Genomic DNA, 27897 nt, shown 5'->3' on the forward strand with positions numbered 1-27897 from the left:
TTATTCGGTCAGGGTACTGTCTCGAACTAACTTCTACCCCCCAAACATTCCACCCAGACACCGTGCGATGTCACAAGAACATACATACCACACTTCTGGAACAAGAGGCACTCTCCCTCCTACAAAAACAAGCTATAGAGCAAGTCCCCGTAAATCAGCAAAATTTAGGGGTCTACTCTCTGTACTTTCTAATACCAAAGAAGGACGAGACCCTACGGCCCATTCTAGACCTCCGGCCTCTAAATGCATATATCCATTCAGACCATTTTCACATGGTAACTCTCCAACAAGTTCTCCCACTCCTCTGTCAGGGCGACTTTCTCACTACACTGGACTTGAAAGACGCATACTTTCATATTCCAATACACCCTGCTCACAGAAAGTACCTCCGATTTGTGGTGGACGGCCAACATTATCAGTTCAAGGTTCTCCCCTTCGGGGTCACAACCGCACCACGGGTGTTTACCAAATGCCTGGCAGTAGTGGCGGCACACCTCAGAAGACAGAACATTCACGTCTTTCCCTTTCTGGACGACTGGCTCATAAAAGCCGCGTCCTTCCACCAGTGTGTGCAGCATACAAACACTACCATCCAACTACTCCACCAGCTAGGCTTCACGGTGAACCACCAAAAGTCCCACTTGATACCGTCTCACACAAAACAATACCTCGGTGCCACTATAGACACCTCAAGAGCCATAGCCTATCCCAACTCAGCCAGAATCTCAAGCATACAAGTCTTGCACCAAAGATTCCTTCTTCAGCACTCTCTCCCAGCAAGAGTGTTCATGAAACTAATAGGGATGATGGCATCTTGCATCTTCATAGTGCCTCATGCAAGACTTCACATGCGTCCACTCCAAGAGTGCCTAGCACGCCAGTGGAACCAGGCCCAGGGACAGCTGACGGATCTGGTAATGGTGGACGGTCGCACCCATCGCTCTCTGCAGTGGTGGAACACCACAAACCTTTCCAAAGGGCGACCGTTCCTGGACCCGGTTCCTCAGGTGATTCTAACAGCGGACGCATCGCTCTCCGGCTGGGGAGCGCACCTATTACACCTCACAGTGCAAGGTCTATTGACGCCACAACAGAGGTTACTCCACATCAATCATCTGGAGTTATTGGCGATTTTTCTAGCCCTGAAATCGTTTCAGAAACAAATCTCAGCCAAGGCAGTCCTCATTCGCACAGACAATATGACTGCAATGTATTATATTCAAAAACAGGGGGGGGGGGGGGGGGACACTCTCCCCAGCTCTCTCGCTTAGCACAGAGCATATGGAGATGGGCAATCCCACAAAAAATCTTTCTCCTGGCACAGCACGTCCCAGGTATACAAAACACCATGGCAGATCTGCTCAGCAGACAAACGCAGCAAATGCACGAATGGGAACTACATCCACAAGTTCTTCACCCATTCTTTCACAAGTGGGGGCATCCTCAGATAGACCTCTTCGCCACCCACGAAAACAAAAAATGCCCAAGCTTCTCCGCCAGATACCCACACCCATTGTCCAAAGGCAATGCGATATGGATGAACTGGTCAGGCAAATTTGCATACGCCTTTCCACCTCTCCCGCTAATTCCATTAGTGGTAAGGAAGCTACAACAGCACTCCCTCACACTCATTCTGGTAGCCCCAACATGGGCCAGGCAGCCGTGGTACACCACACTACTACAGCTCTCGGTGGTGCCACATCAAAAACTGCACCTGTCCCCATGCCTCCTAACCCAGAACCATGGAGAAATCAGGCACCCGGACCCAGCTCAGCTCAACCTTGCGATCTGGCTCCTGAAATCTTAGAATTTGGATACCTTAATCTTCCCCCTGATTGCATGAACATTATCAGAGAAGCCAGATGTCCTACCACTCGAGCATGCTATGCCGCAAAGTGGAAGAGATTTGTTGTCTACTGCCGTAACAATACAATCAACCCTTTAGATGTATCCATACAGCACATCATATGCTATCTGCTCCATCTTCAAAGGTGTAACCTGGCGTACTCATCCATCCGTCTACACCTAGCAGCAATTGCTGCTTACCTGCAAAACAGACAGCATTTATCACTTTTCAGAGTACCTGCTATTAAAGCTTTCATGGAAGGCCTTAAAAGAGTAATTCCACCCAGGGCACCACCCTCACCTGTGTGGAATCTAAACATAGTTCTTACCAGGCTAATGGGTCCGCCTTTCGAACCAATGCATAAATGTGAGCTACAGTTCCTTACTTGGAAAACCGCTTTCCTCGTAGCTATCACTTCCCTTAGAAGGGTTAGTGAGATGCAAGCGTTCACTATACAAGAACCCTTTTTACAGATGCATCACAGCAAGGTGATACTTCGCACAAATCCAAAATTTCTGCCCAAGGTCATTTCCCCCTTCCATCTTAATCAATCGGTGGAATTACCGTTTTTTTTCTCGCAACCCCAATCTGTTGCGGAAAGGGCTCTACATACACTTGATGTTAAAAGGGCTTTACTGTACTACATACAAAGAACGCAACCCTTCAGAAAGACTAAACAGTTGTTTGTCTCCTTCTCTCCACCGCATAAAGGCAACCCCATCTCAAAATCAGGGATAGCTAGGTGGATTGTAAAGTGCTTACAAATTTGCTATCACAAAGCAAAAAGAACATTATCTGTTCCACCTAAAGCCCACTCTACAAGAAAGATAGGGGCTTCTATGGCTCTTCTAGGGAACATACCCTTAGATGACATCTGCAAAGCAGCCACATGGTCAACACCGCACACCTTCACAAAACATTACTGCGTAGACGTGCACTCCAAACAACAAGCTAGTGTGGGCCAGACTGTACTAAAGACACTGTTTCAAACCACTGCAACGGATACCGGTGGTCGCCGCTAGGGTTGGGTACTGCTATATAATCTATGCACAGTGTATAATCTGCAGCTCATATGCCTCGAACGGAATATGCTACTTACCAGTATGCATCTGTTCTTGGCATGTAGAGCTGCAGATCTATACACGCCCACCCGCCTCCCCGGCTACCTGTATCCGTTCCAGTCTATCTTATTTAGATACAACTCACATGGGTTTCTTACTATTATCACTACGCTCCATCTTTTCCCTGCTGGCGAAAAACAATCTGAGGATGGAGCCGAAGCCCATGCGCAGTACGGACCGAAGGAGGAGTCACCGAACTCGTGACTTCCAAAGACTGTCCAAGAAGAAAAACAAACTGCAAACACTCGGGCCCAACACCAGATGGCGATCTATGCACAGTGTATAGATCTGCAGCTCTCCATGCCAAGAACAGATGCATACTGGTAAGTAGCATATTCCTTATCTCAAATGACCATCTAAAGGACTACAAACTAAGAACACAAACAGAAAAAAAAATCCGAAGATGGCTACTACGCACAACGACCTCCAGGGCGCCATCTAACTTCACACAAGGGACGTACCTGGCTCCAACTGGTGGTCGACAACCTCCAAAACAAGAAAAAAACTAATATTTAACAAACAAGGACTATTCCGGACCCAACCACTAGATGACGGAATAATGCACAGCATGTGAATCCAGAAAAATATTCAAGCTGCAAAACGACTCCAACTGGTAAGTAATCATTTAGTTACTACCAACAAGAATATCACCCTGCTCATGCAAAGATTCAATATATGGAGCAAGTTAATGAGCCTATGGTCCATCCTCCTGTGACGAAGGTACAGGACCATCAAGCTTTACTGCATAATTAAAGCACACGCGTTCCTTCTGCAGCTATTTCTCCGCCACCACCACCTGCCTCTTCTCCACCACGTACCTCTAAACCTTAGCCTGTGACCTCCCCTGCAGGAGATACAATTTTGCCCCAGCAACATCAGACACTTCTGATGAAGGTGAAATTGAGGACAGTCAACCTCAAAAAGATGGGCAAGTAGGTGATGAATGAGAGGACTATGTTATATCGACACCTGCTTCTCCTTCCTCAAGCTGTAGAGTCTCCACCAGAAAATATTGGCGGCTTTCACGCTCTAATAGAAAGAGTAGCTTCGTCTTCAACTGTTTTTATTAGTCAAGCAATCCGATTGCGTTCTCTACGATTTCAAAGATCTATCCAGAAAATCAGTCTGATCTATACCCATCTGGGATGAAGGTATAAATGTAATGAAGACACCTGTCAGTTATCCCAGTCTTGCCCAGGATCGACAAGAAGTATAAAGCTCCTGATGATGCTCCAGCTTGTCTGGTAGGACATCCTAAGCCTGACTCAATTATCTCACAAGCCGCCAAATGGAGATCAAGGATCCCTTTAGCGCCCTTTACTGCACCACCTGACAGAGAAGGAAGGTGCCTAGATAGATAACATTGGTAAAAGATTCACGACCACTTCAGGGGCTACAGTTCGCATCGCTAACGCGCTGGCGATTCTAGCCAGATACGATTACCAGATGTGGTCGGACATCGCTCATTTCATAGATCTCCTTCCAGAGGTTAAAAGACTGGAAGCAAGAAATATCCTGCTAGAAGGGAAAAAATCTGCATCTGAGATTATCAGTGCTTCTATCGACAACGTTTTCTCTGCCTTTCGTCAGCTGGCTGGAGCTGCTGTCCTCAGGCGCCAGGGTTAGCTGAAGGAAACAATGTTCCGCCCTGAGGTGCAAAGCAAAATTTTGGACCAGCCATTTGATGGCGAAACACTTTTTGGCAAACATATTGATGATGCTTTGCAGGCAATCAAAACGGACACGGACACAGCTAAGGCCTTGGGAACGCTCCAATATAGAAAGACCCTTTTCGTGGAGCAAATGGCAGAGGAGCCTATTCTTTTTGAGGAGGTTACCAGAGATACAAGCCTCAGACTTGCACCTCTTTTGGACTGTCCTACCAGCAGCGACAGATTACCATGCACCACCACAAGCTGCTTATTCCAGACAACCTAGACTGAAGGAACAAGTTCAACCCAGGGATTCGGTCAGAAAGAAGTGACGACGCCTCACCGCCTGCCGCTCTACCCTTGTCTAATTCACTAAAGAAAATTCCCCTTTCTCATTGCCTACTTCAATGGCAGAGAATAACAGTAGACAAATGGCTCCTGGATATAATAAAATATGACCATAGCCTAGAGTTTACCTCAATGCCACATCCTCATCCGCTTCAAAAATCAATACCACCCCATCTTCAATTGCTTAACAAGGAGCCTTTGCTAATGCTTCAAAAGGGATCAATAGAATGTGTACCACGCTCTCAGAGATGAAAAGGCTTCTACTCCTGTTTTTTCCTGATACAGAAGAAAGTCTGGAGACTGGCGTCCCATTCTAGACCTCTGAAAACTCAATAAATACCTGCTGAAGTAATCCTTTTGCATGGTAACTCTCCAGGAGTTACTACAGCTTCTGAACCATTTGGATTTCCTAGCCAGCCTTGACTTGGAAGAAGCAAATTTCCATATCCCTATCCATCCCAAGCATCGAAAATTTCTACGTTTCTCTGTGGCGGCCTTCGTTCAGCTCCTCTGGTTTTCACCAAGTGCCTAGTTCCAGTGGCAGCATACCCAAGATTAAAAGGCCTACAGATCTTCCCATATCTCGATGATTGGTTGGTGAAAGCTCCTTCTCTTCATCAAACTTCTGAAGCCATCTCCTTCTGCCTACAGCTCTTCCGCTCTCAAGGGCTAGCAGTAAATCTTCAAAAATCTATTCTAGCTCCTTCTCATTGGATAACGTTCCTAGGAGCAACATTGGATACTTGCCAAAACAAGGCATTCTACTCAAAAGAAATACAGGATGCCATTCTACCTCTGGCTCACATCTCTACCACAGAGTTCGCTTCTTCCCCTCTCCTCAAATCCTTTCTCGGAATAATGTCTTCCTCCAACCCCATGGTACCTCGTGCTCGCCGAAGGATGAGAACCTTTCAGGAGCAGTTGGACATCTAATGGCTTCAAGTAACAGGATCATTCAACGACATCATTCAGATAACACTGATCATGAAATTCTCACTTCTTTGGTGGCAGTCTGTCAGCAATCTCTCGTTGGGACTGTCATTCCTTTCTCCTCTTCCAGAGTTTGTTCTGACCACAGATGCATCTTTGGAAGCCTGGGGAGTGCATCTGCAAGACCTCCAAATAAGCGGCAAATGGAGTCTCTCTCTCTCTCTCCCTCCAAAATGCATATCAATTTTCTGGAACTAAGGGCGATTTATCTAGCCCTCCCGTCATTTCTTCCAAGAATAAGAGCATCCTCAGTCCTCATCCGTACAGACAATACCACCTGCATGCATTATCTAAACAAGAAGGGAGGAAGAAGATCTCCACTTCTATCCTTGGATGCGCAAAGGATCTGGGAATGGACACAAACATCACATAGAGATCAAGGCGGAGCATCTCCCGGAAGTAAAGCACAACCTGGCAGACACCTTGAGCAGGTTAAGTCAAACAAATCACGAGTGGGAACTCAATCAACTGATTCTCGATCACATTTTCCTGAAATGGCGATTACCCAACTTAGGTCTATTGGCATCTCAAGGGAACCAGAAATGCCGGTTATTCTCCAGCAGGGAACCCCAGATAGGGTCATTTGGGAATGCGTTTTTGAAAACTTGGTCAGAAATCTTTGTACACGCTTTTCCCCCATCCACCCTCATCTCCAGAGTACTGATGAAAATGACACTGGAACCGTGCCAACTCATCCTCATTGCTCCGCGTTGGCCCCGCCAGCACTGTTTCACTGAGCTACTCCTGCTGTCACAGTCCAAGCCTTATCGCCTGCCAGTGTCACCCTCTCTTAATGATGAAAAATGGACAGATCATAAATCTGCACCCAGCTTTTCTGCAATTGCATGCCTGGAACCTGAATTCCATTAACTCAAAGATTTAGGCATTCCTGAAGACTGTAGAGACATATTATCCAGAGCTAGAGCGGAGTCTGCTACTAAAACGTACAGACTAAAATGGAAACATATTTGTTCTTGGTGCCTTCGGAATGACATTCACCCTCTTCTCTCTTCTCCAGAACAAATCTTGCTTTATCTCTTATCTCTAGCAAAATAGGGTCTGGTGTGTGCTTCAGTGAGGGTCCACATTGTGGCACTATCCCGATACAGACGTAAGTCTGACGCCTTTTCTCTCTGCTCTTCTCGCATCATCAAGCAGTTCATGAAGGGATTATTCACGACTTTTTTCCCCCCCAATAGGCCTCCTCCATCAGAATGGTGCCTTAATGTGGCCCTGTCTCAATTAATGAAACCACTGTTTGAGCCAATCCACAAAATTGAGCTCAAGTTTCCCACATGTAAAGTGGCTTTGCTTCTCGTGCTTACTTCTGCCAGGAGATGAAGTGAAATTCAAGCCTTCACCATTAAAGAGCCTTACCTACTCTTCACAGAGTTAAGAACATGTTAAGAACAAAGCCTAAGTTCATAACAAAGGTTCCATCTCCGTTTCACCTTAACCCCTTCGACGCGCTTGACGGAACGGTTCCGTCATGCACGTCGGTTGGGCTGTGCTTATGACGGAACCGTTCCGTCATGGCCCCGCCCGCGCACGGAATCTTCAGCGTGGCGCGGAAATCCGCGCCGCGCTGAAGGGGTTAATGAGCCTGTTATTCTGCGCACTTTTTCCCCCGCATCCTTCTTCACCGGCGGAGAAATCTCTTTACTCATTGGATGTCAAACAATGCCTTAAGTTTTACTTGGAAAGAACAAAGCAGCTGCGCAGAACGGATCAACTGCTTGTATCTTATGGGCCTTTGAGACTGGGTTCTGCTGTTGAAAAACAGAAGGATTGCAGGATGGACCGCTGGTACTATTCAACTCTGTCATACTAAGGCGGGTAAACGGCTTACAATCAAGGCCAGGGCGCATTCTACAAGAGCAGTTTCCTCTTCTGCTGCTCTTTTCACTGGTGTTCCACTGGACAAGATTTGCTGTTCAGCTACATGGGAGTGTGTTCATATTTTCACGCTGCATTATTGCCTGGATATTGCAACTTATAGCGAAGCAGCAGTGGGACAGGCCGTCCTACGTCATCTATTCCAATAAGGTGAGCCTCTATTTTTAGAGGTGTTTTTTACTTTGCATTGTGTGTGTATATATGTAAATATATGTGCATATATATACATGATATATTTGTATGTATATTGTTACCCACCATCCTCTTAAGGGTAGATATGTATATATATTACAGTACCTCTATACATGTATACCTATGCAACTGCTAGCTACTCTGATTCAAGCATGTGAATCTATGAAAGATCCAGTACTAAAGAAGAAAATGAGTTACCTGTAACTACGCTTCTCCAGTATTGGTATCTTGCATAGATTAACATGCAACCCACCCTCCTCCCCTGAGAGGCTTCCCTTATTCCTCAAGGTTTACAGTTTCACACTTGTGCTTGAAAATCTGAGGAACCTAGCCTCTCTTGGGATTGTTCCAGCGGGTATCGTCGCCTCATTGCCTGCTTACTTGCGTTTGGTTCTTTTTTATAAAAGAAATAGGCTATTGCAGTGACTGTTCATTGCACAGTAACCTATTGTGGTATTATCTACTGATTTTATATGTATATCGTGGGACTCCCACTACGACGACTCGGATGATTTAAGCATGTGAATCTATGAAAGATACCAATACTGGAGAACTGTAGTTACAGATAAGTAACTCGTTTTCTTCGCACTATTGCAACGCCATAAAATGGGCCACAGAGTTTTATCTCATGTCCACCTGCTGGACACGGAGATGACTGCTGCTGTGCGCACAGGAAGCTCGATCTAGTCTCCCTTACCAACACAATACCATACAATACGGTCCCAGACAGGGATGCCCCTTGTTCCCCCTCTTATGTGCCCTGGCCCTTGAGCCGTTGGCTTCATGGATCAGAATTGATACCTTGGTCCGGGGTCTTGAATGGTCCATCACAATGTATGACGACAACGTGCTATTCTTCCTCACAGACCACCACAGCTCTGTCCCAAGAATCCTTCTTATAATGCAGGTGTTCGGGGAGACGTCAGGCTTATATATGAACACCAGCAAGTCGACTCAGTGGCCCTTGCGTGGGCCCTGGGCACCTGGACCCCAGACCTTTCCATAGCAGTGGAAGGCTTACAATACCTCGGTGTCTTCCTGTCCTCTAGCCAGTCGATGTCATGGAAGCGCAATCTGAGCCCCTTTACAGATCGTGTGAAGGCTGAGGTTGGGTTGTGGTCCCCCTTGCCCCTGTTTCTGTATGGTCGCACCACCATCTTCAAAATGGTCTTCCTGCCCCGCCTCCTATGCCAGCTTCAGAACCACCCATATCTGATTTCTCTGTGTGGTTTGTTTCAGCAGATTAATGCGCCTTTGCGTTGGTTTTTGTAGAGGGAGGTGCCTCTTGAGTGGCCCTGCGTATGTGCTTATGGTCCTCATACTGTGGCGGTATTGCAGCAGCTGACGTCCAGTCTTATCACGCGGCCTCGCACCTACTGGTGCTCAATGAATTGTACAATCCTAGAGACGACCCAGCTTACGCAGTTGAGCGCTGGGCAATGGACGAATTGTCTCTGCTTGGGTTTCTTTATAGTAGATCGGATGTGGGACATCTGCTTCTGGCGACTAGAATCTAACCCGTGTGGAGACAATCTCTCCGCAAGATGGGCTGGTTGGACCGACTCACATGGACGACCCCGTTGTGGGGCGAAATAGGCTTCTCCCCTAGTTGGCTGACCTGTTGGGTTTTCGAGAGTGGGACCACATCAGTATTTCCGCCTTAGGGGATGTGTTGCAGGGCCCACTTCTTAAATTGTTCCAGGAACTCCAGTCTGAATTCTTGATGCCCCATAGAAATTTTTTAGGTGCGCTGCTCTAGGAGATAACCTTTTGGAATCGGTCTGCACTTTTGTAACATTCGTGCGTGTGCTAGCATCCGCCTTGCGGGAGCAAGCAATGGCGCGCAGGGGTCTTCTGTTTCTAATTAGCGTGGCCGTGCGGTCACTGTCACTTTCTTGCCTGTCTCGCAATCGCTTCCACTTTCGTGCCGTATTTATTTTTTTTTTAACAGACGGCATTCATGTATTTTTTCATTATAAACACAGATGGCATTCATGTATTTTTTCATTAACAAATATTATCTCGATTGCCTTGGCCAAACAACGCAAATCACTTACACATGGGGAGACTCGATGCTGAGACCCCTCGCACGCCCATTGCCACTGCCCAATGCCCAGCCATAACAACCAGTGCAACTGGAGCCATAGGAGGAGGAGCCAGCACTACAGAGCACCATGGTATGGTGCAAACCTGGGATCCCAGTTTGGCATACCGTATTTCACCACAAAGGGAGTTACGTAATAATGGGGTAACCCGATAGGCCACTCGACCTGGGTAAAATGTGGTACAAAAGATAATGCAGAGTGGAGAACATTCACAGTACATAGAGAAAACAACAAATGGTCTATGTTATAAAGACAAAGTACGACCGCACCAATGAACTCATTCCACTAATCGTTGTAATTTAATTACATCACAAAAATTGAAATGAATCCAATTATAAGGTACAATGTATTTCACATACAAGTATTTTTGAGAAGCAGGTGCACACAAGGTGAAGTGACAAGTGCATAGTGGGGATATGTGAAGGTGATGTGCAAAGGCAAGGTAGTGCACATATATACATCAACAATCAGTGATGACAACCTATCCTGCCAGATATCTGGCATATGCATAAATGACAAATCATAACTTAATGAAATAAATGGAGATATACACTCTGTCATCTATGTTTGACAAATAAAACACTGTCGACGTTTCGACCCCTATATAGAACAGCAAACTTTGCGCCTTGAGTGTGGTCTTCATTAGGACCGAGGTAAGGGGAGATAGTGGGCACCTATGGATAATAGGATGGAGTTAATGAGGTGGTGTGTCAGTCGTGAACGTATGTAACAGTAATACTATTTAGGATAAATTACCAGTTACAGCGAGAGAACTTCAGGCTGAGAATTGTAAGGTGGGCCTTGTAGGCTCCTGCGGGGGGAAGAGAAAGAGGAGACCTAAATGAAAGATCCACTAGGATCGGTACTTCAACTAGCGGATTTGAGGAGTATAAGAACAGAAGTTCTCAGAAACTTACTCAGTTAGTGTAGGTAATAGTGGTAAGCAGGCCAAGGTTGATGAGTAACCTATGGCTGAAGAGAAAGTATGTACCATGTCAGAATAAGTATGCCACCATTACTTCAAAGGGTTAAGGCAAAGCGGGATTAAGGTAATGTCATAGAAAATGGAACGACATGTAAGCAAACATGTGGGATTCTTCCATTGCATAGTGCATGTGGAAGGCATTATGTCAATAGTGCACATTTCACCTTACTAATAAGGATGCTGAACGCACGTTATTTAAAAAGGCATGACAGCGCGGTGATTGCGAAATGGGAGATTATGACAAACACACTACTATCGACAGAGCGCTAATTGGGAAAATATACACCTACAGTCTTGGCTGCGTTTAAGAGCCGTGAAATAAAACCGTTTAGCGGGAGCTAGATTGCTAAAACGTAGGCACTGCGAAAATCCAGGCGCGCGTCTGAGATAAAAAGACAGCGCGTGTGGAATGGGGCTGCTTCCTGACAAGAGCCTGACTCGGACAAAGTAAATCTAAAATCAGCCTGACTGGGCTGGGGGCCAGAACATACCTGTGGGTTCCTGTGATACAGCTAACACCGTGGCTGTATCACAGGAGAAGCTTAAGTACCGGAAGCCAGCGTGCACGCTGGGCACGTTCGTGAGAGAAGGTTCTACGACCTATTCATTACCGGCTGCTAACGAGATGAAGTAAAAAACGGACCACTTTCTTGCCCAAGTCCTGTCTGCAGGTTGCAGCGCACAATTTAAAACCGAGCAGAGCATGGAATTTAACAAACAAAATACACACACATTTCTAGTTATGAAAATATGGCGAAAAACGAATCATAATTACACCAGTGTTGAGTATAAACAGAACACTGAGACATAATTTAACATAACAATTTCAGATGATGACGGAAGGTTAATCAAGATTATACAAACATTAATGCCGCCTTATTATACTTTAATCAAGTTGGCAACTATGCTCGAAAGAATGTGGCCGTATTAATCACCAAAAAAATAAATAACACATATGATCTTTACTGAGGGTGTTATTAAGCTAAACATGTATGAGATGCTTGTTGCCCGGTCGGTCAAAGCCCCAAGACATTGTCATATATAAAGTATAGCATCATGCTGTCCAGTCCAAAACGTGGCACACAATCTGGGAATCTGTATTCTACATATGGTGATATGTCAAACAGATGGTATCGCATTCCTATTAGATTATGTATGATGCTAGATGGCAAAGGATGTATCCCCTAATTCCCCTTCAGTATAGACAGCTGGGCATACGTTACATCCATTTAGTTAAGGCCATTATGTACAGAATTGAAACGGTCCATCCACTTGCATTCACGGATATGGAGCTCAAGTCACCACCCCTGATTCCCAATGTAATTTCTTCAATCACCAACCATTTAATGGATTTATTGGGGATGGTCAAAAGTTTGAAAGTGTTCGAATAGGGGAGCCCCTGTAGTTCCGCATGGTATCCTGCTGCAGTGTTGCAGTATTCAGGCCTTGACCTTTTAGGTTGTTTAACCTATATAGACTTTGTTGCAAGGGCAGAGAATTGCGTAGAATACATTAGATGTGTTGCAGTTGGTATGGGTTTTAAGATCCGTTTTGCACTTGTTATGGTTGAACTGTTTTGTTTCAATTGTTAGACTGCAAGCTTTGCAGTTCCCACATTTGTAGTGTCCCACCAATGCCGGAAATTGCCACATGGATTGAATGGTTGGTTTTGACAGGGTTCTATGAATGATCTGACCACATGGTCTCAAACGTTTTTGCCTTTCTTAAATGAGTGCATGGGGGGGGGACAGGTAACTACAAGTCATCGGCCACATTTGGCCAATGTTTGTTGACAATTTGCCTGATTTCATTGCTCCTTGTGTTGAAAGTTGTTACACAGATCAGCCTGTCCATGTTCCCATTGGGTTTTCTTTAGGATATGAGTAGTGATTCCCTTGGGTTGTGCCAAGCTCTTTTCCTGGCCCGCTTTACCATCCACTTGGGATATCCTCGTTCTATCAATCTATTGATGAGGTCATCAGATTCAGTAAAGAAATATTCTTTTTGTGTACTGTTCCTCCTAATCCTGAGGAATTGTCCAAAGGGCAAGTTGTCGCATAGTCTCCGTGGATGGTGGCTGCCAGTCGTAAGAGAGTTCCTTTCGGCGGGTTTCCGGTAGAGGGTGGTGTACAAACAGTGGTTGGTGGTGTACAAACAGTGGTTGGCAGCTTTTATTGATATATCAAGAAAATCGATAGTCCATTTACCCATGTGAATGGTGAACTGAATGTCAATTGACCTTTCAGTCAGCGTTCGGAGTCACTGCCAGTCCAGACCATAAAGACATCGTCTATATAGCGCTTCCAGTATGTAACTCCATCCTATTATCCATAGGTGCCAACTATCTCCCCTTACCTCGGTCCTGATGAACACCCCACTCTCAAAGCACGAAGTTTGCTGTTCTATATAGGGGTCGAAACGTCGACAGTGTTTTATTTGTTTGTCAAACATAGATGACAGAGTGTATATCTGCATCTATTTCATTATGTTATGATTTATCATTTATTCATATGCCAGATAACTGGCGGGGTAGGTTGTCATCACCGATTGTTGATGTATATATGCGCACTACCTTCCCTTTGCACATCACCTTCACATATCCCCGCTATGCACTTGTCACTTCACCTTGTGTGCACCTGCTTCTCAAAAATACTTAAATGTGAAATACATTGTACCTTATAATTTGATACACATAGGGCACTGGAGAGTTGTAGTGTACTCAGTTAAACTGCTGACTTGTACTTTTCTGCTGGTGTTATCTCTATTGTTTTGGTCTTAACATAATGAAAACTGCCATGTCATTGATTGAGAGACAATGTATATGTGATACCAGGCCCTGTGGGCCATGTCGTGGCAGAAAATTCAATACAAAAATGTGCTATGCATTGGCCATGAAGCAATTTCCAAAGGGTTTGCATGCTCATTCAATGGGAGCAAAGGCCGTGACCACTACATTGGAATACAGAGTTTTGGACATCTGCCAGGCAGCAACATGGACCTCTCTGCACATGTTCACAAGACATACACTGCATATGGGCGAATCAGTAAAGAATCTGCGGCTAGATCGAGTCACCTGTTTGGTCCTGTGAGACATTTTGGTATAAAATTGTGTTCGAGGCATATGAGCTGCAGATCACACACTTAGGATAAGATCGCCATCTGGTGTTGGGCTCGGATGATTGCAGGTTGTTGTTGTCTTCGGAAGAAGCCGTTTGGTCACGAGATAGGCGACTCATCCTCTGGACAACAGTGCGCATGGGCATCCACTCCATCCTCAGATTGTTTTTTTCCGCCATTGGGTTCGGATGAACTTTTCCGCTCCGGCTGAAAACTTTAAAAACAAGCTTCTCGAAGCGAAATTTACACTTCACTCGACATCGACCACTCATCGGACCGGTTCCGGTTACGGCTCATGGAAAGGACGCCTTTTAAAAAATGCCCCCAATGTGGAGCAAAGTTCCTGCACAGTGACCACCACCAGGTTTGCAACCTGTGCCTCTCGCCGGAACGCGACGAGTCAAGCTGTCCTGCCTGCGCCGCATTCAGATCCAAGAAAACTATCCGGGATCGAAGAGCTCGACGCCATATCATGGCCAGACCAGCTCCGGAACCAGAGGACATCTTTGACGAGGGCCCCGATGTCCCGGAAGAAGATTCCGAGGAACTCCAGATTATATCTGAAGCAGAGGACACAGACGACCCCATTACTCCTGGGCAGCGCGTGAGTACCGTGACCCCTACCCTCACCCCTCCAAAAAAGGCACCGGTCAAGACTTCGCCAGCTGGCCCCAGTCGAGACCGAAAACAATCTTCAGAAGCCCCGCCTTCCAGCCCGGCTCCGAAGAAATACAAGCCTTCCAGTGGTTCGGGCCCGAGTAAACCACATATTGCTATACCCCCGCCACCTTCGGCACCGAAGACGCAAGACCTCTCGGCACCGAAGCAAACACCAAGGCCCATTGCCAAACCGGCATCGAAAGCTCCCAAGCTTAAAGATCCCGTTTCGGATCCGAAACCATCTTCGGCTCCGAGAACTTTACCGGCTCCGAGAACTTTACCGGCTCCGAGAACTTTACCGGCACCGAAAACTTTACCGGCACCGAAAACTTTACCGGCACCGAAAACTTTACCGGCACCGAAAACTTAACCGGCACTGGCACAACCAGCTAAGGGCCATGCTGAAAAAGAGACTGCCGATCATCGAAAGCATAGATCGGAACCCAAAAAATCGACTCCAAAGCCAACTACTCAGGATCATGAACTTTTCCACCCTGATCCCACACAAAGGAAAATTTATATTAATCCTAAAACCGGACATGTCACGGCTGTGTCATTTAAAAAGAGAAAGCTTGACTCAACGCCTTCTCCAGCTCCTAAAAACACAAAGGACTCAGCCACTTCACCCATTTGTCCTTCTTCTCCTGTACCACCTCCTACCCCACCCCCCCTCTCTCCACTTCCTTTACCTCTACCATCTCCTGCACATACACCACCTCCACAGGATGATGATGATATCTTAGGGGGGGGGGGTAATCCGGATGATCTTTATGATCCTAATGATCCTTTCACGGATCCGGACACAGTACCTTTAGACGACTGGGCATACACACCACTTGATGTTCCTGATACTACTCCATACCTTTCAAAGCCCTCACCCCCCGATGACCACCTAGGGTTTGGGCAACTCATCCACAGGGCAGCACTCTATCATGGCGTCACCTTACATTCAGATGCGCCTGAAGAAGATTTCTTGCTTGACACGTTTGAACAGTCTCAAAAAACAGTTCAAATCTTACCTATGATCAAAGGGGTCATAAAGCACGCACCAGAGGTCTTTAAAGACCCCGTACGCACCAGGGTTCTTAACGCCAGAATTGAAAAGAAATATAGACCTGCCCCAGAGGACCCTGCTTACATTAAAGGACAGCTCCCCCTAGACTCTTTATTGGTTTCCAATGCCAGGAAGCGGGCTAACTCCCAAACAACCGGAGACACACCGCCCACAGACAAAGAGTCTAAGTTATTAGAGGCCTCAGGTAAAAGGGTTGCAACACAAGCAGCTAACCATTGGCGTATTGCCAACACACAAGCCCTGCTAGCACGCTATGACAGGGCTCATTATGATCAATTGGAAGGCCTTTTACAACACTTACCAGATCAGTGTAAGTCCCAGGCCAATGACCTCATCCAAGAAGGAAAGCTCATATCCAATGCCTCAATTAAATGTGCACTAGATGCTGCGGACACTGCCTCTAGGGCAATCAACACCAGTGTCCTTCTTAGACGCCATGCATGGCTACGTATTTCAGGCTTTAAGCCAGAAGTACAAACTACAATATTAAATCACCCATTCAACCAAGAACAGTTATTTGGGCCAGCAGTAGATACTGCATTAGAAAAAATGAAGAAGGATACCGAGACTGCTAAGTCAATGGGAACATTACAGTCTCCACAAACACGTGGCTCCTTTCAACGCTCCTTCTATAGAGGAGCCTCCAAAAATACTGGAACAGACACCTCCTCCAATTTCAAAACCTCTACGCAAACATCCCCCAATAGCGGATATTTTCGAGGAGGATATAGGGGAAACAATACTAAAGGGAGAGGTCGAGGTAATGCCAACACTCGTACCTCCCCCACCACTAAACAATGACACTCCTCCACTCCCCCCAGACCATTCCACTCCAGTCGGGGGAAGACTCACACAATTCCTACATGTCTGGAACTCCATTACTACAGACAAGTGGGTAAGACAAATGATCCAATCTGGTTACTGCCTGCCACTCACAAATACCCCACCCAACGTACCCCCCAGACATCGTCCAATGTCACAAGAACATCTTACACTCCTCAAGCAAGAAGTTCTTTCCTTACTCCAGAAACGTGCAATAGAACCAGTTCCACTCCAACATCAGGGCACAGGAGTATACTCTCTATACTTCCTAATCCCCAAAAAGGACGAGACATTAAGACCCATTCTCGACCTCCGACTACTCAATCGGTATATTCACTTGGCTCATTTCCATATGATCACTCTTCAGCAAGTGCTCCCACTACTACAACAAGGCGATTTCCTTGCCACACTAGACCTCAAGGACGCCTATTTTCACATTCCCATGCACCCTGCTCACAGGAAGTACCTAAGATTTGTGGTGGACGGACAGCACTATCAGTTTACTGTCCTCCCATTCGGAGTGACTACTGCGCCCAGAGTCTTTACAAAATGCCTAGCAGTAGTAGCAGCGCATCTCAGGAGACAACAAATTCATGTCTTCCCTTATCTCGACGATTGGCTCATAAAAGCCAACTCATTCAGCAAATGTGTTCTGCATACTCACCAAACTATCCAAATCTTACTCAACCTGGGATTTACCATCAATTATCCCAAATCTCAACTACATCCCTCCCACATACACCAATATCTAGGAGCTACCATAAATACCTCCAAAGCCATAGCTTACCCCAGCCCAACCAGGATAGCCAACATACAAGCTCTCATCTTAAAATTCAAACCCCAACACTCTCTTCCAGCCAGAGTGTTCATGCAACTATTAGGCATGATGGCCTCATGCGTCTTCATTGTGCCTTACGCACGACTTCAAATGCGTCCCTTACAAGAGTGTCTCGCACGTCAGTGAAATCAGGCTCACGGACAACTCTCCGATCTGGTGTTGGTGGACAGCCGCTCCCGTCGCTCACTAACATGGTGGAACACCATAAACCTGTCCAAAGGGAGAACGTTCCAAGAGCCTCTTCCACAAATAGTGCTGACAACCGACGCATCTCTTACAGGATGGGGTGCCCATTTCCTAGGACACACCACTCAGGGCAAATGGACCACACAACAAAAACTGCTCCATAATAATTACCTAGAACTTCTAGCAGTGTTCCTGGCGTTGAAGTCATTCCAACCCCATCTAAAGAACAAGGCTGTCCTAATCCGGACGGACAACGTGACAGCCATGTATTACATACAAAAACAGGGGGGGACACACTCTCTCCAGCTCTCACAACTAGCACAGAGCATTTGGAGATGGGCAATTCCCCAAAACATCTACCTACTTGCAGAACACCTTCCAGGGGTTCACAACCAAATTGCCGATTTGTTGAGTCGACAGACTCAGCAAATCCACGAATGGGGATTACACCCACAAGTCCTACTCCCATTCTTCCACATGTGGGGTCAACCGGACATAGACCTGTTCGCCACACACGAAAACGCAAAATGCCCAACCTTCTCCGCCAGGTATCCCCATCCTCAGTCAAAGGGCAATGCGATATGGATGAACTGGTCAGGCAGATTTGCGTACGCTTTTCCGCCTCTCCCACTCATTCCATTGTTAGTACGCAAGCTCAGGCAACAGTCCCTCAAGCTGATACTAGTGGCTCCTACTTGGGCACGTCAACCCTGGTTCACAACACTACTGGAACTCTCCTCAGTTCCCCATCAAAAGCTGAACCTCTCCTCGTCCTTGCTAACCCAGAGCCATGGAGAAATCAGACACCCAGATCCCCAACAACTCAACCTAGCGATCTGGCTCCAGAAGTCCTAGAGTTCGGGTACCTCAACCTACCACCGGACTGCATGAATATTATTAAAGAGGCCAGAAGGCCTACTACCAGAGCGTGCTATGCAGCTAAATGGAAAAGATTTGCCATTTACTGCACTAACAACGATATACGCCCACTAGACGCATCTATCCAAAACATCATTTGCTACCTACTACACTTGCAAAGATGTAATCTAGCGTATTCTCCCATACGCCTCCACCTAGCAGCATTAGCAGCCTACTTGCAAAATCGCCAACACTTGTCACTATTTAAAGTGCCCGCGATCAAAGCCTTCATGGAAGGTCTTAAAAGAATCATTCCTCCAAGACTACCACCCTCTCCAGTGTGGAATCTAACTATTGTGCTCACTAGGCCAATGGGTCCTCCATTTGAGCCTCTACATAAATGCGAGCTACAATTTCTTACATGGAAAGTGGCTTTCCTTATCGCTATCACATCCCTTAGACGGGTAAGTGAATTGCAAGCATTAACCATACAAGAACCATTCCTACAGTTACATCGTAACAAAGTGGTTCTTAGAACTAATCCAAGGTTCCTGCCAAAAGTCATTTCTCCATTCCATCTTAATCAATCTGTCGAGCTACCAGTATTCTTCCCAAATCCCGATTCTGTAGCTGAACGGGCTCTTCATACCTTAGACGTTAAAAGAGCCCTTCTTTATTACAGCGACAGAACCAAATCTTTCCGCAAAACCAAACAATTGTTTGTGGCCTTCTCCCCACCACATAAAGGCAACCCCATTTCCAAATCAGGGATAGCCAGGTGGATAGTTAAATGTATCCAAATTTGTTACCAAAAGGCTAAACGCACTCTTACAGTTCCCCCTAGAGCGCACTCCACACGCAAAATAGGGGCTTCCATGGCATTCTTAGGAAACATTTCCTTAGAAGATATTTGTAAGGCAGCCACATTGTCTACACCACACACCTTCACTAAACACTACTGTGTTGACGTGCAAGCAAAGCAACAAGCTTCTGTGGGTCAGGCTGTCCTTAAAACCTTATTCCAAACTGCTGCAACTGATACAGGCGACCACCGCTAGGGGGAGATACTGCTGTATAATCTATCCTAAGTGTGTGATCTGCAGCTCATATGCCTTGAACGGAATATGCTACTTACCAGTATGCATCTGTTCTTGGCATGTAGAGCTACAGAGCCACACACGCCCACCCGCCTCCCCGGGACCTGTATCCGTTCCAGCATTGTCTTACTTAGACATTACACATGGATATCCTTTTCTTTATTCTGACACACTCCATCATTTCCCATCATGGTGAAAAACAATCTGAGGATGGAGTGGATGCCCATGCGCACTGTTGTCCAGAGGAGGAGTCACCTATCTCGTGACCAAATGGCTTCTTCCGAAGACAACAACAACCTGCAATCATCCGAGCCCAACACCAGATGGCGATCTTATCCTAAGTGTGTGGCTCTGCAGCTCTACATGCCAAGAACAGATGCATACTGGTAAGTAGCATATTCCTTCGCAGACTCTCCTCTGGGTAGCTATTGCTTCGGTATCAATTCTAAGGTAAAGAATCTAAGGCTAGAAGTCTCTATCAGATGAATAAGTTACTTAACTTCGGTAACTCATTATGTAGTGGAGACTCGATCTAGCTGTAGATCCCTTACTGATCCACCCATATGCAGTGTATGTCTTTTCTCCATAGGATAACATTGACACTTCAGAAATTGCACTGTGTCCATTTGTAAAAACTGTAAAAAAAATTCATAACTCGAAAAGATCTTACCTGATTCCTATGATCTTGATATCTAAATTCATATAAAAGTACGTTTTTACAAACTGGTGTTGGATTTCTTTACTGAATGTGGTCTCACTTATTGCCTTTGTATGTGCAATAAATGCTGAACAGTACCCTCTGATATGCCTAACTGCTCCCCCACACTACCACACAAGATCATTTGGAGTGTCATTTGTTCTTCTGTAATTCCTTTGGTGCTTGCCTGGTTTCTTTACACAGTGTACCTCATTTTAGTACACTGTATAAAGAGCCAGCTTCCTACAACTACCACCTTGAACTGTCCGAGTCCAAGCAACATGCCCTGTTGGAGCTGTACAGCAGCAGTTCTACTCTATCCAAAGAGCCTTTCATTGTCTAAGATGAGCTGGGATGTCCAGTAATACAGCTGTATATCCATTATAGCCGATTGCTTATCATATACTGACAGGACACATTTGTAAGACGCCACCCAATGAACTTTATCATCCCAAAGAAAGTAGTAACAGTATACAGGTTTGTTTCTTACCCAAGGAAATGGCCTTGAGTCTCAATTTGATACTGTTAGAGGACCGAGAGCAGCCTAGCGAGGGCCATATTCATAAACTGGGATATCCTACCCATTATGGATATGGGAACGTCTCCCCACCCTAACGGGTCTCGGTGTATGGAGATCAGTGGAGGTGCCAAATCAAGCTCCTAGCACATGTGATGATGAGCCATGAGTTTGCCTCCCGAATGGCAGAACAACTCCTTACACAGGATATACAATAAATATGTTCAAATAGACTCTTAAACCAGATTATCAGACCAGTAACCACTTGGTAAAGCTTTAGGATCTCCATGCAATGACCTGTTCACAGGGGGTGCCGTGTAAATAACTGGCATAACTAGAGATGGAAGCTAGATAGTAGGAAGCTGGCTCTTTTTATGATATATCAAAATGATATATCATGCAAAGAGTCCAGGGGTTCCCTTATAAGTGGGCAGGGACTTGCTCTAGCAATCCCAAGTTGCTCCTCTAGGAGGTAGTGTGGTTGAGCAGCCTTAGGCTTATCAGAGGGGATTTGTTAGACATTTGCAAATACAAGTCAGTGAGACACAAACCTCAAAAAGGAGATCCACACCAATTTATAAAAATAACGTGTCTTTAGATGTATTGAGGCAGCAGAAGTAATTTGTTCAGATAAGTACGTTTATCAAAAGAAATACTTTTGTATTTAAAAAGTCAACACTGCAATTTTCAGAAGCTGCTATGTTATCCTGTGTATGATAAGCATGTGCAGCATTCAGGTACAGTACAGTGACTTCTTGGACTAACCTTCAAAAGTTAAGGTGAGTGGTGAGCAAGGTCCAAGGCAGCACCAGTTGCACTAGGGCGCCTGAGCGCAGGGGTGCAAAACAGCTTTGGGTGTCCAGTGTTACTCTATCGGGATCGATCTTCGCATAAAGAGGCTGGAGACTTTGACTGGGGGACCAGTTGGGCTGAACCAACAGGGGGCTCAGGCCTCACAATGGTTGGGGGTGTAGGGACACCTTTGGTTCTCTTGTCCATGGCCTAGTGAGGGATGCTTGCTGAGGAGTCTTTAGGTGTTTGGTTTTTGTTACTGGAAGCAGTTGCTGTAGAGGGGACCTGCATGCAGAGGCTGTAGGCAACATCTGAGAGTTCACAGGGGGTTGTGGGGGCGGGGGGGGGGGGGGGGGGACTTGGTGTCTGGAGGGCTGAGGAGCAAGATGACATCATTGGCCCACTTCAACTCAGGCTTGGAGCGACGGATGCAGTGGTGTCTTCAGGTGTCGGATTTCTGTGGTAACAGACTCCTCTCAGGAGTCTTTGGGTGCTTGCAGAAAGCAGGGAAGCAGGTCCCCTACTTCTCGGGGGTTCTTGGTTCCTGTGTGAAGTGCTGGCAAGCCTCCCGGGCTTTGGGTGGTAAGCAGCTGCAGGGCAAATCATCTTTTGGTGCAGTTGTCGAAGGCAGCAGGCAGGCCAGCAGGGTTGACACCAAGTCAGATGCTGTGGCTGCCGTTCTTGCTCTTTGCAACTCTTCACGTCTGCCGTCTTCTTTTAGGTCGGCAGGATAAGTTTCTCTGCTGCCAGGGGCTCCCCTAAGTACTGAATATAGGGGTGTTAAGGGAGTGTAGGGTAGTAGCCAATGGGCTACTTACCCTTGGGGTTACTATACTCCCATATGACCACTTCATTGATCTTGGTGTAGGCCACTGAAGGGTCCAATGAAATTTGGCAATAAAATGAGTGCTTAATTATTTGGTTGAAATTGTTTTCCCATCTGATGTTGAGCCCTTTTTTTTACCTTTAGGACAGCTCGTGGTTAAGCCTTCTTAGCCTTAAAATAATATCCACGCTTAATATGTGCAACACTTGTTGGGAATTGTAGAAGAAATAAAAAACAAAGTGATGGAAGAATTTATTTTTTATTAATGTCAGACACTGGCGATTGTTCTCGTGCATTCTAGTCCATTGTTATTCAGTTGTTAAGCTATTCCAGACAAATGCATATTCATCTTGGTCCAGCTCCAATAGGAAAAGTCCAGCCCATACTGCCAGGAGTTATATAAAAAAACAAGTGCTTACATGGAACTCATTTCAGAAACAATTTTGTGTTACCACTGTTTTATTCTGTGTGAAAAAGATGATGATGAAACAAAATATCTGCCCAAAAATTAATTTAAACACAAATTATATCAAGTAGCCCATCATTGCCTTACTTTCAACTCCATTCATCCGAATGGAGTTATTCATTAAGTTTAAAGCAAAAAGAAATTGTTGAGCAAGATTTATATTATTACTCTAAACATATTTTTTTCCCGACGCATTAGAGTCTGAGAGTGGTGGTTTTAGACAAGTAGTGCTAGAAAGAAGGAAAGAACCCCAAGTGAAATAACTATAACCAAGCCTAAAGAAATAAGTAATAATTCAGTGACTTAATCAGGGTTATTAGTATAGACAAGAATGTCGTAATATTTATTTCTTGATAGACAAAAGGACAGCCAAGTGGTTTTCTGGTGCTTTTGCTGTTCAACTATCCTTTGGTGGTGTTGACGTTTCAACCCTACTTGCAGCTTGAGGGTCTCATCAGGACAGAAGTGACCTGGGGACCATGAAGGAACTGTGCTCTTCTTAATATGAATGAAACAGGATTTCTTTATATAGCAGAAGATCTTGGGTTAGTTATCTTCCTTCATGGGGGTAGATGAGATCGTGAGGAAGGAGTCAAAGGTGCTCATGTGCGTTCCACAAGTCTTTGCACTGGGGCGATGAGGATGTTCCAGTAATAGCCGCAGAAGAGCCTGCAATTAAGGTCTTCCTTCTTTCTGGATTACTGATGCCTTGGCAATGCGGTAGTTTAATTTCTTTATTAGTTGACCCACGAGTTTACTGTGTGGTTCCCCACATCTGATGCTGAAGAGAATAGTCCGCTCATTGTGTAAGCTCCCGATTAGAGACGAACTTGTGTTCTGCCCCCTGTTCCTCATTTTGCCTCCTAGGAGGGAAGGGCAAATGATTAAGGGTATGTTCATGAATGCCAGCCTCCTCTCTGCATTTATAGTTTTGACACCATTCCTAGTGTCAAGTGGGCTTTCTGACTCTGAGTAGGAAGATGGGGGCCTAGGCTGGCAATTTCCACCCCACTCCCTTCAGTTAATTTTTTCCTAATGTCTTGTGGGCCGTGTGCCCCCCTGTGGCAGGCAGGTTGACAGTAAACTCAATCTGCTTCTCCTAAGAGGCAGAAAGACTGTGTGGGCCCGAGGAAAGAGGGGTGCGGTCCGATTCCAGGCAAGCCCCACACTCCATACATAATTTTAAAAAAATACATATTTTTCTTGGACTCTGGTTGTACTTTCTGCCCCCTAGGTGGGCATATTGGAGGTATACTGCCCAATCTGCATCCAGTGGAGCAGAAAGACTGCGTCTAGAGGGTGGGGACTTGCAGTATGATTATGATACCAGAAGGGCTCGTCCCGCAATAGTTATTTATTTATTTATTAAAATTGTGTATTCTGTATAATTTTATTTTCCTTTTGTCATTTTTCTTTGTAAGGTTACTGTAATGTGTTGAATTTTAGTTAGTGTATTTCACTCTGTAGAAGGGATTTTAGCCATACAGTTAACATGGAATGTTAAAATATTTTAATATTACTATAACATTGGGGTATATCTAATTCTAAACCTCAACACCGTTACATTAGGAAAATCATTTTTTGAAATCGAGGCTAACTTTGTCAAATTATTATAGGTTCCAAACATTGTTAAAGCGCTGCATAAGCAAATGAAAGAAAAGAGCGTGAAGACTCGTCAGTGTTGTTTTAACATGCTTACAGAACTTGTTAACGTTTTACCGGGGGCGTTAACGCAACACATTCCAGTGCTAATACCAGGTATGACATTCATTACCTTTTAGTATGTATAGGCTACATTTAGTGTCTTGCTTTAGTTTTGAGTGACGTTTTGAGTGTTAACAATTTTTAAAATGCATAATAAATATATAAAAATTATAACAGATGTTTAAACTTGATAAACAAGCACAGTACATTCTAATCCACAAAGATATGTACATTTGAATTTCTCTTTTTAAAAAAATGTTTATTAATTTTCAAACAGATGTTAGTCCTCCTCCCACCTCTCCCCGATTTCACATTCTGGGTGATATATAACCTCTGCTATATCAGTTTTTTGTATTTCAGCATAGATCTATTATGTCAGATTCATAACATTGACATCAGTTTAGTCTTGATCCTCCTCTTCTTAAACATTGCTGCCTGTTAACTCTTCTAGAATACCCCCCTGCTATCCAGGGCTGCATTGTAACTTTTTCCATACCCTACTTTCTGCTGATCCTTTCTTGCTTCCATTGTTGGAACCAGATGTATAATTCACTTTAGTGCAATACATAAATTCATTACCATGAGCCCCAACTCCACTTTTTCGACATTATTGTAGGGTTGGCTGGAGTGTCCTTTTAAGTAATTGGCATTTCCCAACTATTGCCATACAAACACTCATAGAGGTCTCCCATAGATTGAGATTTCATTCTAGCATCCTGCTCTTTCATAAATCTCAGATGATGTGAACAGTTGACCATACGCCACGTTACCAATTGCTGCATGCACCTCTTATCTGTAATTGTTAACCGCATCATTCCATACTTTAATAATGGTTTGTGAATGCATTGGCAGTCATGTGAGCAACCTTTGAGACAACAAGGGATAGCCATCGACCGTGTAGGTTATGCAACCTAGTTCAGTATTTTACATATTAGATATGGTTCCAAATCTTCCATCCATGAAACCATGTATTGTAGTTGTTTCTTGGTAATACGTGCTAAAGTTAGGTATTATCATAACCCCTTTTTTCCCATGGGAGCGTAATATCAACGCTATTTTTGCCAAGCCTCTTCCCTAGTATAACAATTTCAATATCTCATTGATCTTGAGGAAACCGGGTTCCCTTATGTACATGGGCATGTGTTGCAATACATACAGTGCTCTTGGTAGCACTATTGTTTTACTTAACCTCTTCGCTGCGGCGCAAATTCCGCCGCAGCGCTCTCGTAGTGCTGACATTCCAATCGCGGGCGTGGTCATGACGTCTCCCGGCCGTCGTCCGCACACGCCCATCGTGACTCATGACGGCCGGGAGACGTCATGAGCATGGAAGAGGTTAAAGCAATGTCACCCATCAGTGACATCAGAAATTGTAAACACGTGTTTACACTTTTTCCTGTGCCATGAGCAACACATCAGCATTAATTTAATAGACGTATTCCCAATCTCTCCTAAATAAATTTGCCAAATAACTGAGTTGAGTTTTATCTGCAGTGGTATGTTCTGTATCATTCATTGGGTGTAGTATTGCCTTATTAAGATTGAGTTTAAAAAGCTGGCAGAGGACTGACCTCATTGTGTTTTCTATTTTACCCCATTATATGGAAATGCCTCCTTTAGTATGGTCACCCCCAAGGTGTTCAACTGATGCTGCTGGTTTTTAGACTTTGAGGCCACACTGAGGCCTGTTAACCAAACCTCAGTGCCCTGACCCTAGAGTGTATGTTGAGTTGGCTGTCCCCCAATTAGAAATGGCTAGCATGTCGGTTTGTCCCTAATAAATGGTACCCTGGTACCTAGGGCATGTACGTTAGAGGGGTATCCCATGGCTTGCAGCACAGGTTGTGTCACCCTGGAGGTTCCCCCAGGAAAACAAGTCCCGCAGTCCACCACTGCAGACTGGTTAAGCAGCCCTGCACTGCTAGCCCAACCTTTCAATTGAAAGCCATGGCAAAGCAGCCGTTTCCCCTAGCACACCTACTCAGCCTTAAGTGCAGGGTGCAACATACACACAGGCAGGACATTTACTTTATGTGTCCTGGTAGTAAAATAAACAAAACTAAAGTTTTACTGTGGAAAGACTTGGTCGCCAAATTTGCGAGTACAGGGTTACACACTGACCCTTCAATTGTGCTAACTACTGAACAGTGTGACCAAAGTGGGCACTCCAAGGTATCAAACAACTTGTTACATTAAGCCTGACTTGTATCTCAAGTAAAGACTAATGTACCTTGTTGCAGTGTGCAGCTTTAGCAAAGCTGCCACTTTGTTGCCCTCCAAACTCCTGTGCCTTCCCAGACACACATGGAGTCTGCTCCACGAGACTGCTTTCTGCTCTCCTGGAGAGATGTGCGAACGACTCTCAGGAAGAATAGTGAGGGATTGCAGGCCATTGAGTTGTTACCTCTCTGCTGCAAGAAGCCACTTGAGTGTTAGCCCCAAAAGGCATGCATCAAAGTTGAAGTCGCCATTGAATGGCAGCTGTATAGCACTGGGGCTGCCCCATTGCTGGGGTAGACAGGCTGGCATGGGAGACAGAGAGGGTAAACCAGTTACCTAACTGGTTTCCCAAGGGCTGTTTATAGCCCTGAGGTAGCCACACCACAGGAGTGGACTAGGGAGGTCTGAACACCAGGGGGGGGGGGGGGGCTTGCCATTTTGGAAGTGGGCAGAATGATGCCTCCTGGGACAGCTGATGCCACACACCACAAAGTGGTGGCCGGGTGGGGGCAGCCTGGTAGCCCATTGGCTCCCAACTGCGTCATGCCCAGAGGGTGCTCTCCGAGCATAAAGAGGGCACCCCTGGCACCCAGACTTTAGAGCTCAATCAACCTGGAAGAAGGACTGCCCTGCTTCCTGCACAGATAGAACAGCAAAGGAAGGCTGCACCAATAAGAACTGCACTTGTTGCACCTTGTGGCTAGCAAAGAGGGACTATGCCTGCCATGTTCATCCCGGGGAGAAGCTGTCTCCAGAACTCAGTCAAGCCAAGAGAACGCAAAGGGCCAGCTTTCTGGCCTCTTGTATGCAGTACGGAGACACAACAGCTGAAGAAGCCTGACTGGGCAGGTTGGTAGCCCACAGTCTTCAAGCTGCTTCCACCGCTG

At 45.5% G+C, this 27897-nt stretch overlaps 1 protein-coding gene across 1 annotated transcript in view; it reads left to right on the plus strand.

The window, feature by feature from the left end:
- Nucleotides 1-27897, plus strand: part of CAND1 (cullin associated and neddylation dissociated 1) — a 346610-nt gene that overhangs the window by 145919 nt on the left and 172794 nt on the right. Inside the window, exon 9 of the mRNA XM_085653462.1 lies at nt 24703-24844. Coding sequence (XP_085509588.1) covers nt 24703-24844 — 142 coding nt within the window. The remainder of the gene's footprint in view (nt 1-24702; nt 24845-27897) is intronic.

This window comes from Triturus cristatus, chromosome 4_1 (genome assembly GCF_964204655.1).
Source record: "Triturus cristatus chromosome 4_1, aTriCri1.1, whole genome shotgun sequence".
Classification (NCBI taxonomy): domain Eukaryota; kingdom Metazoa; phylum Chordata; class Amphibia; order Caudata; family Salamandridae; genus Triturus; species Triturus cristatus.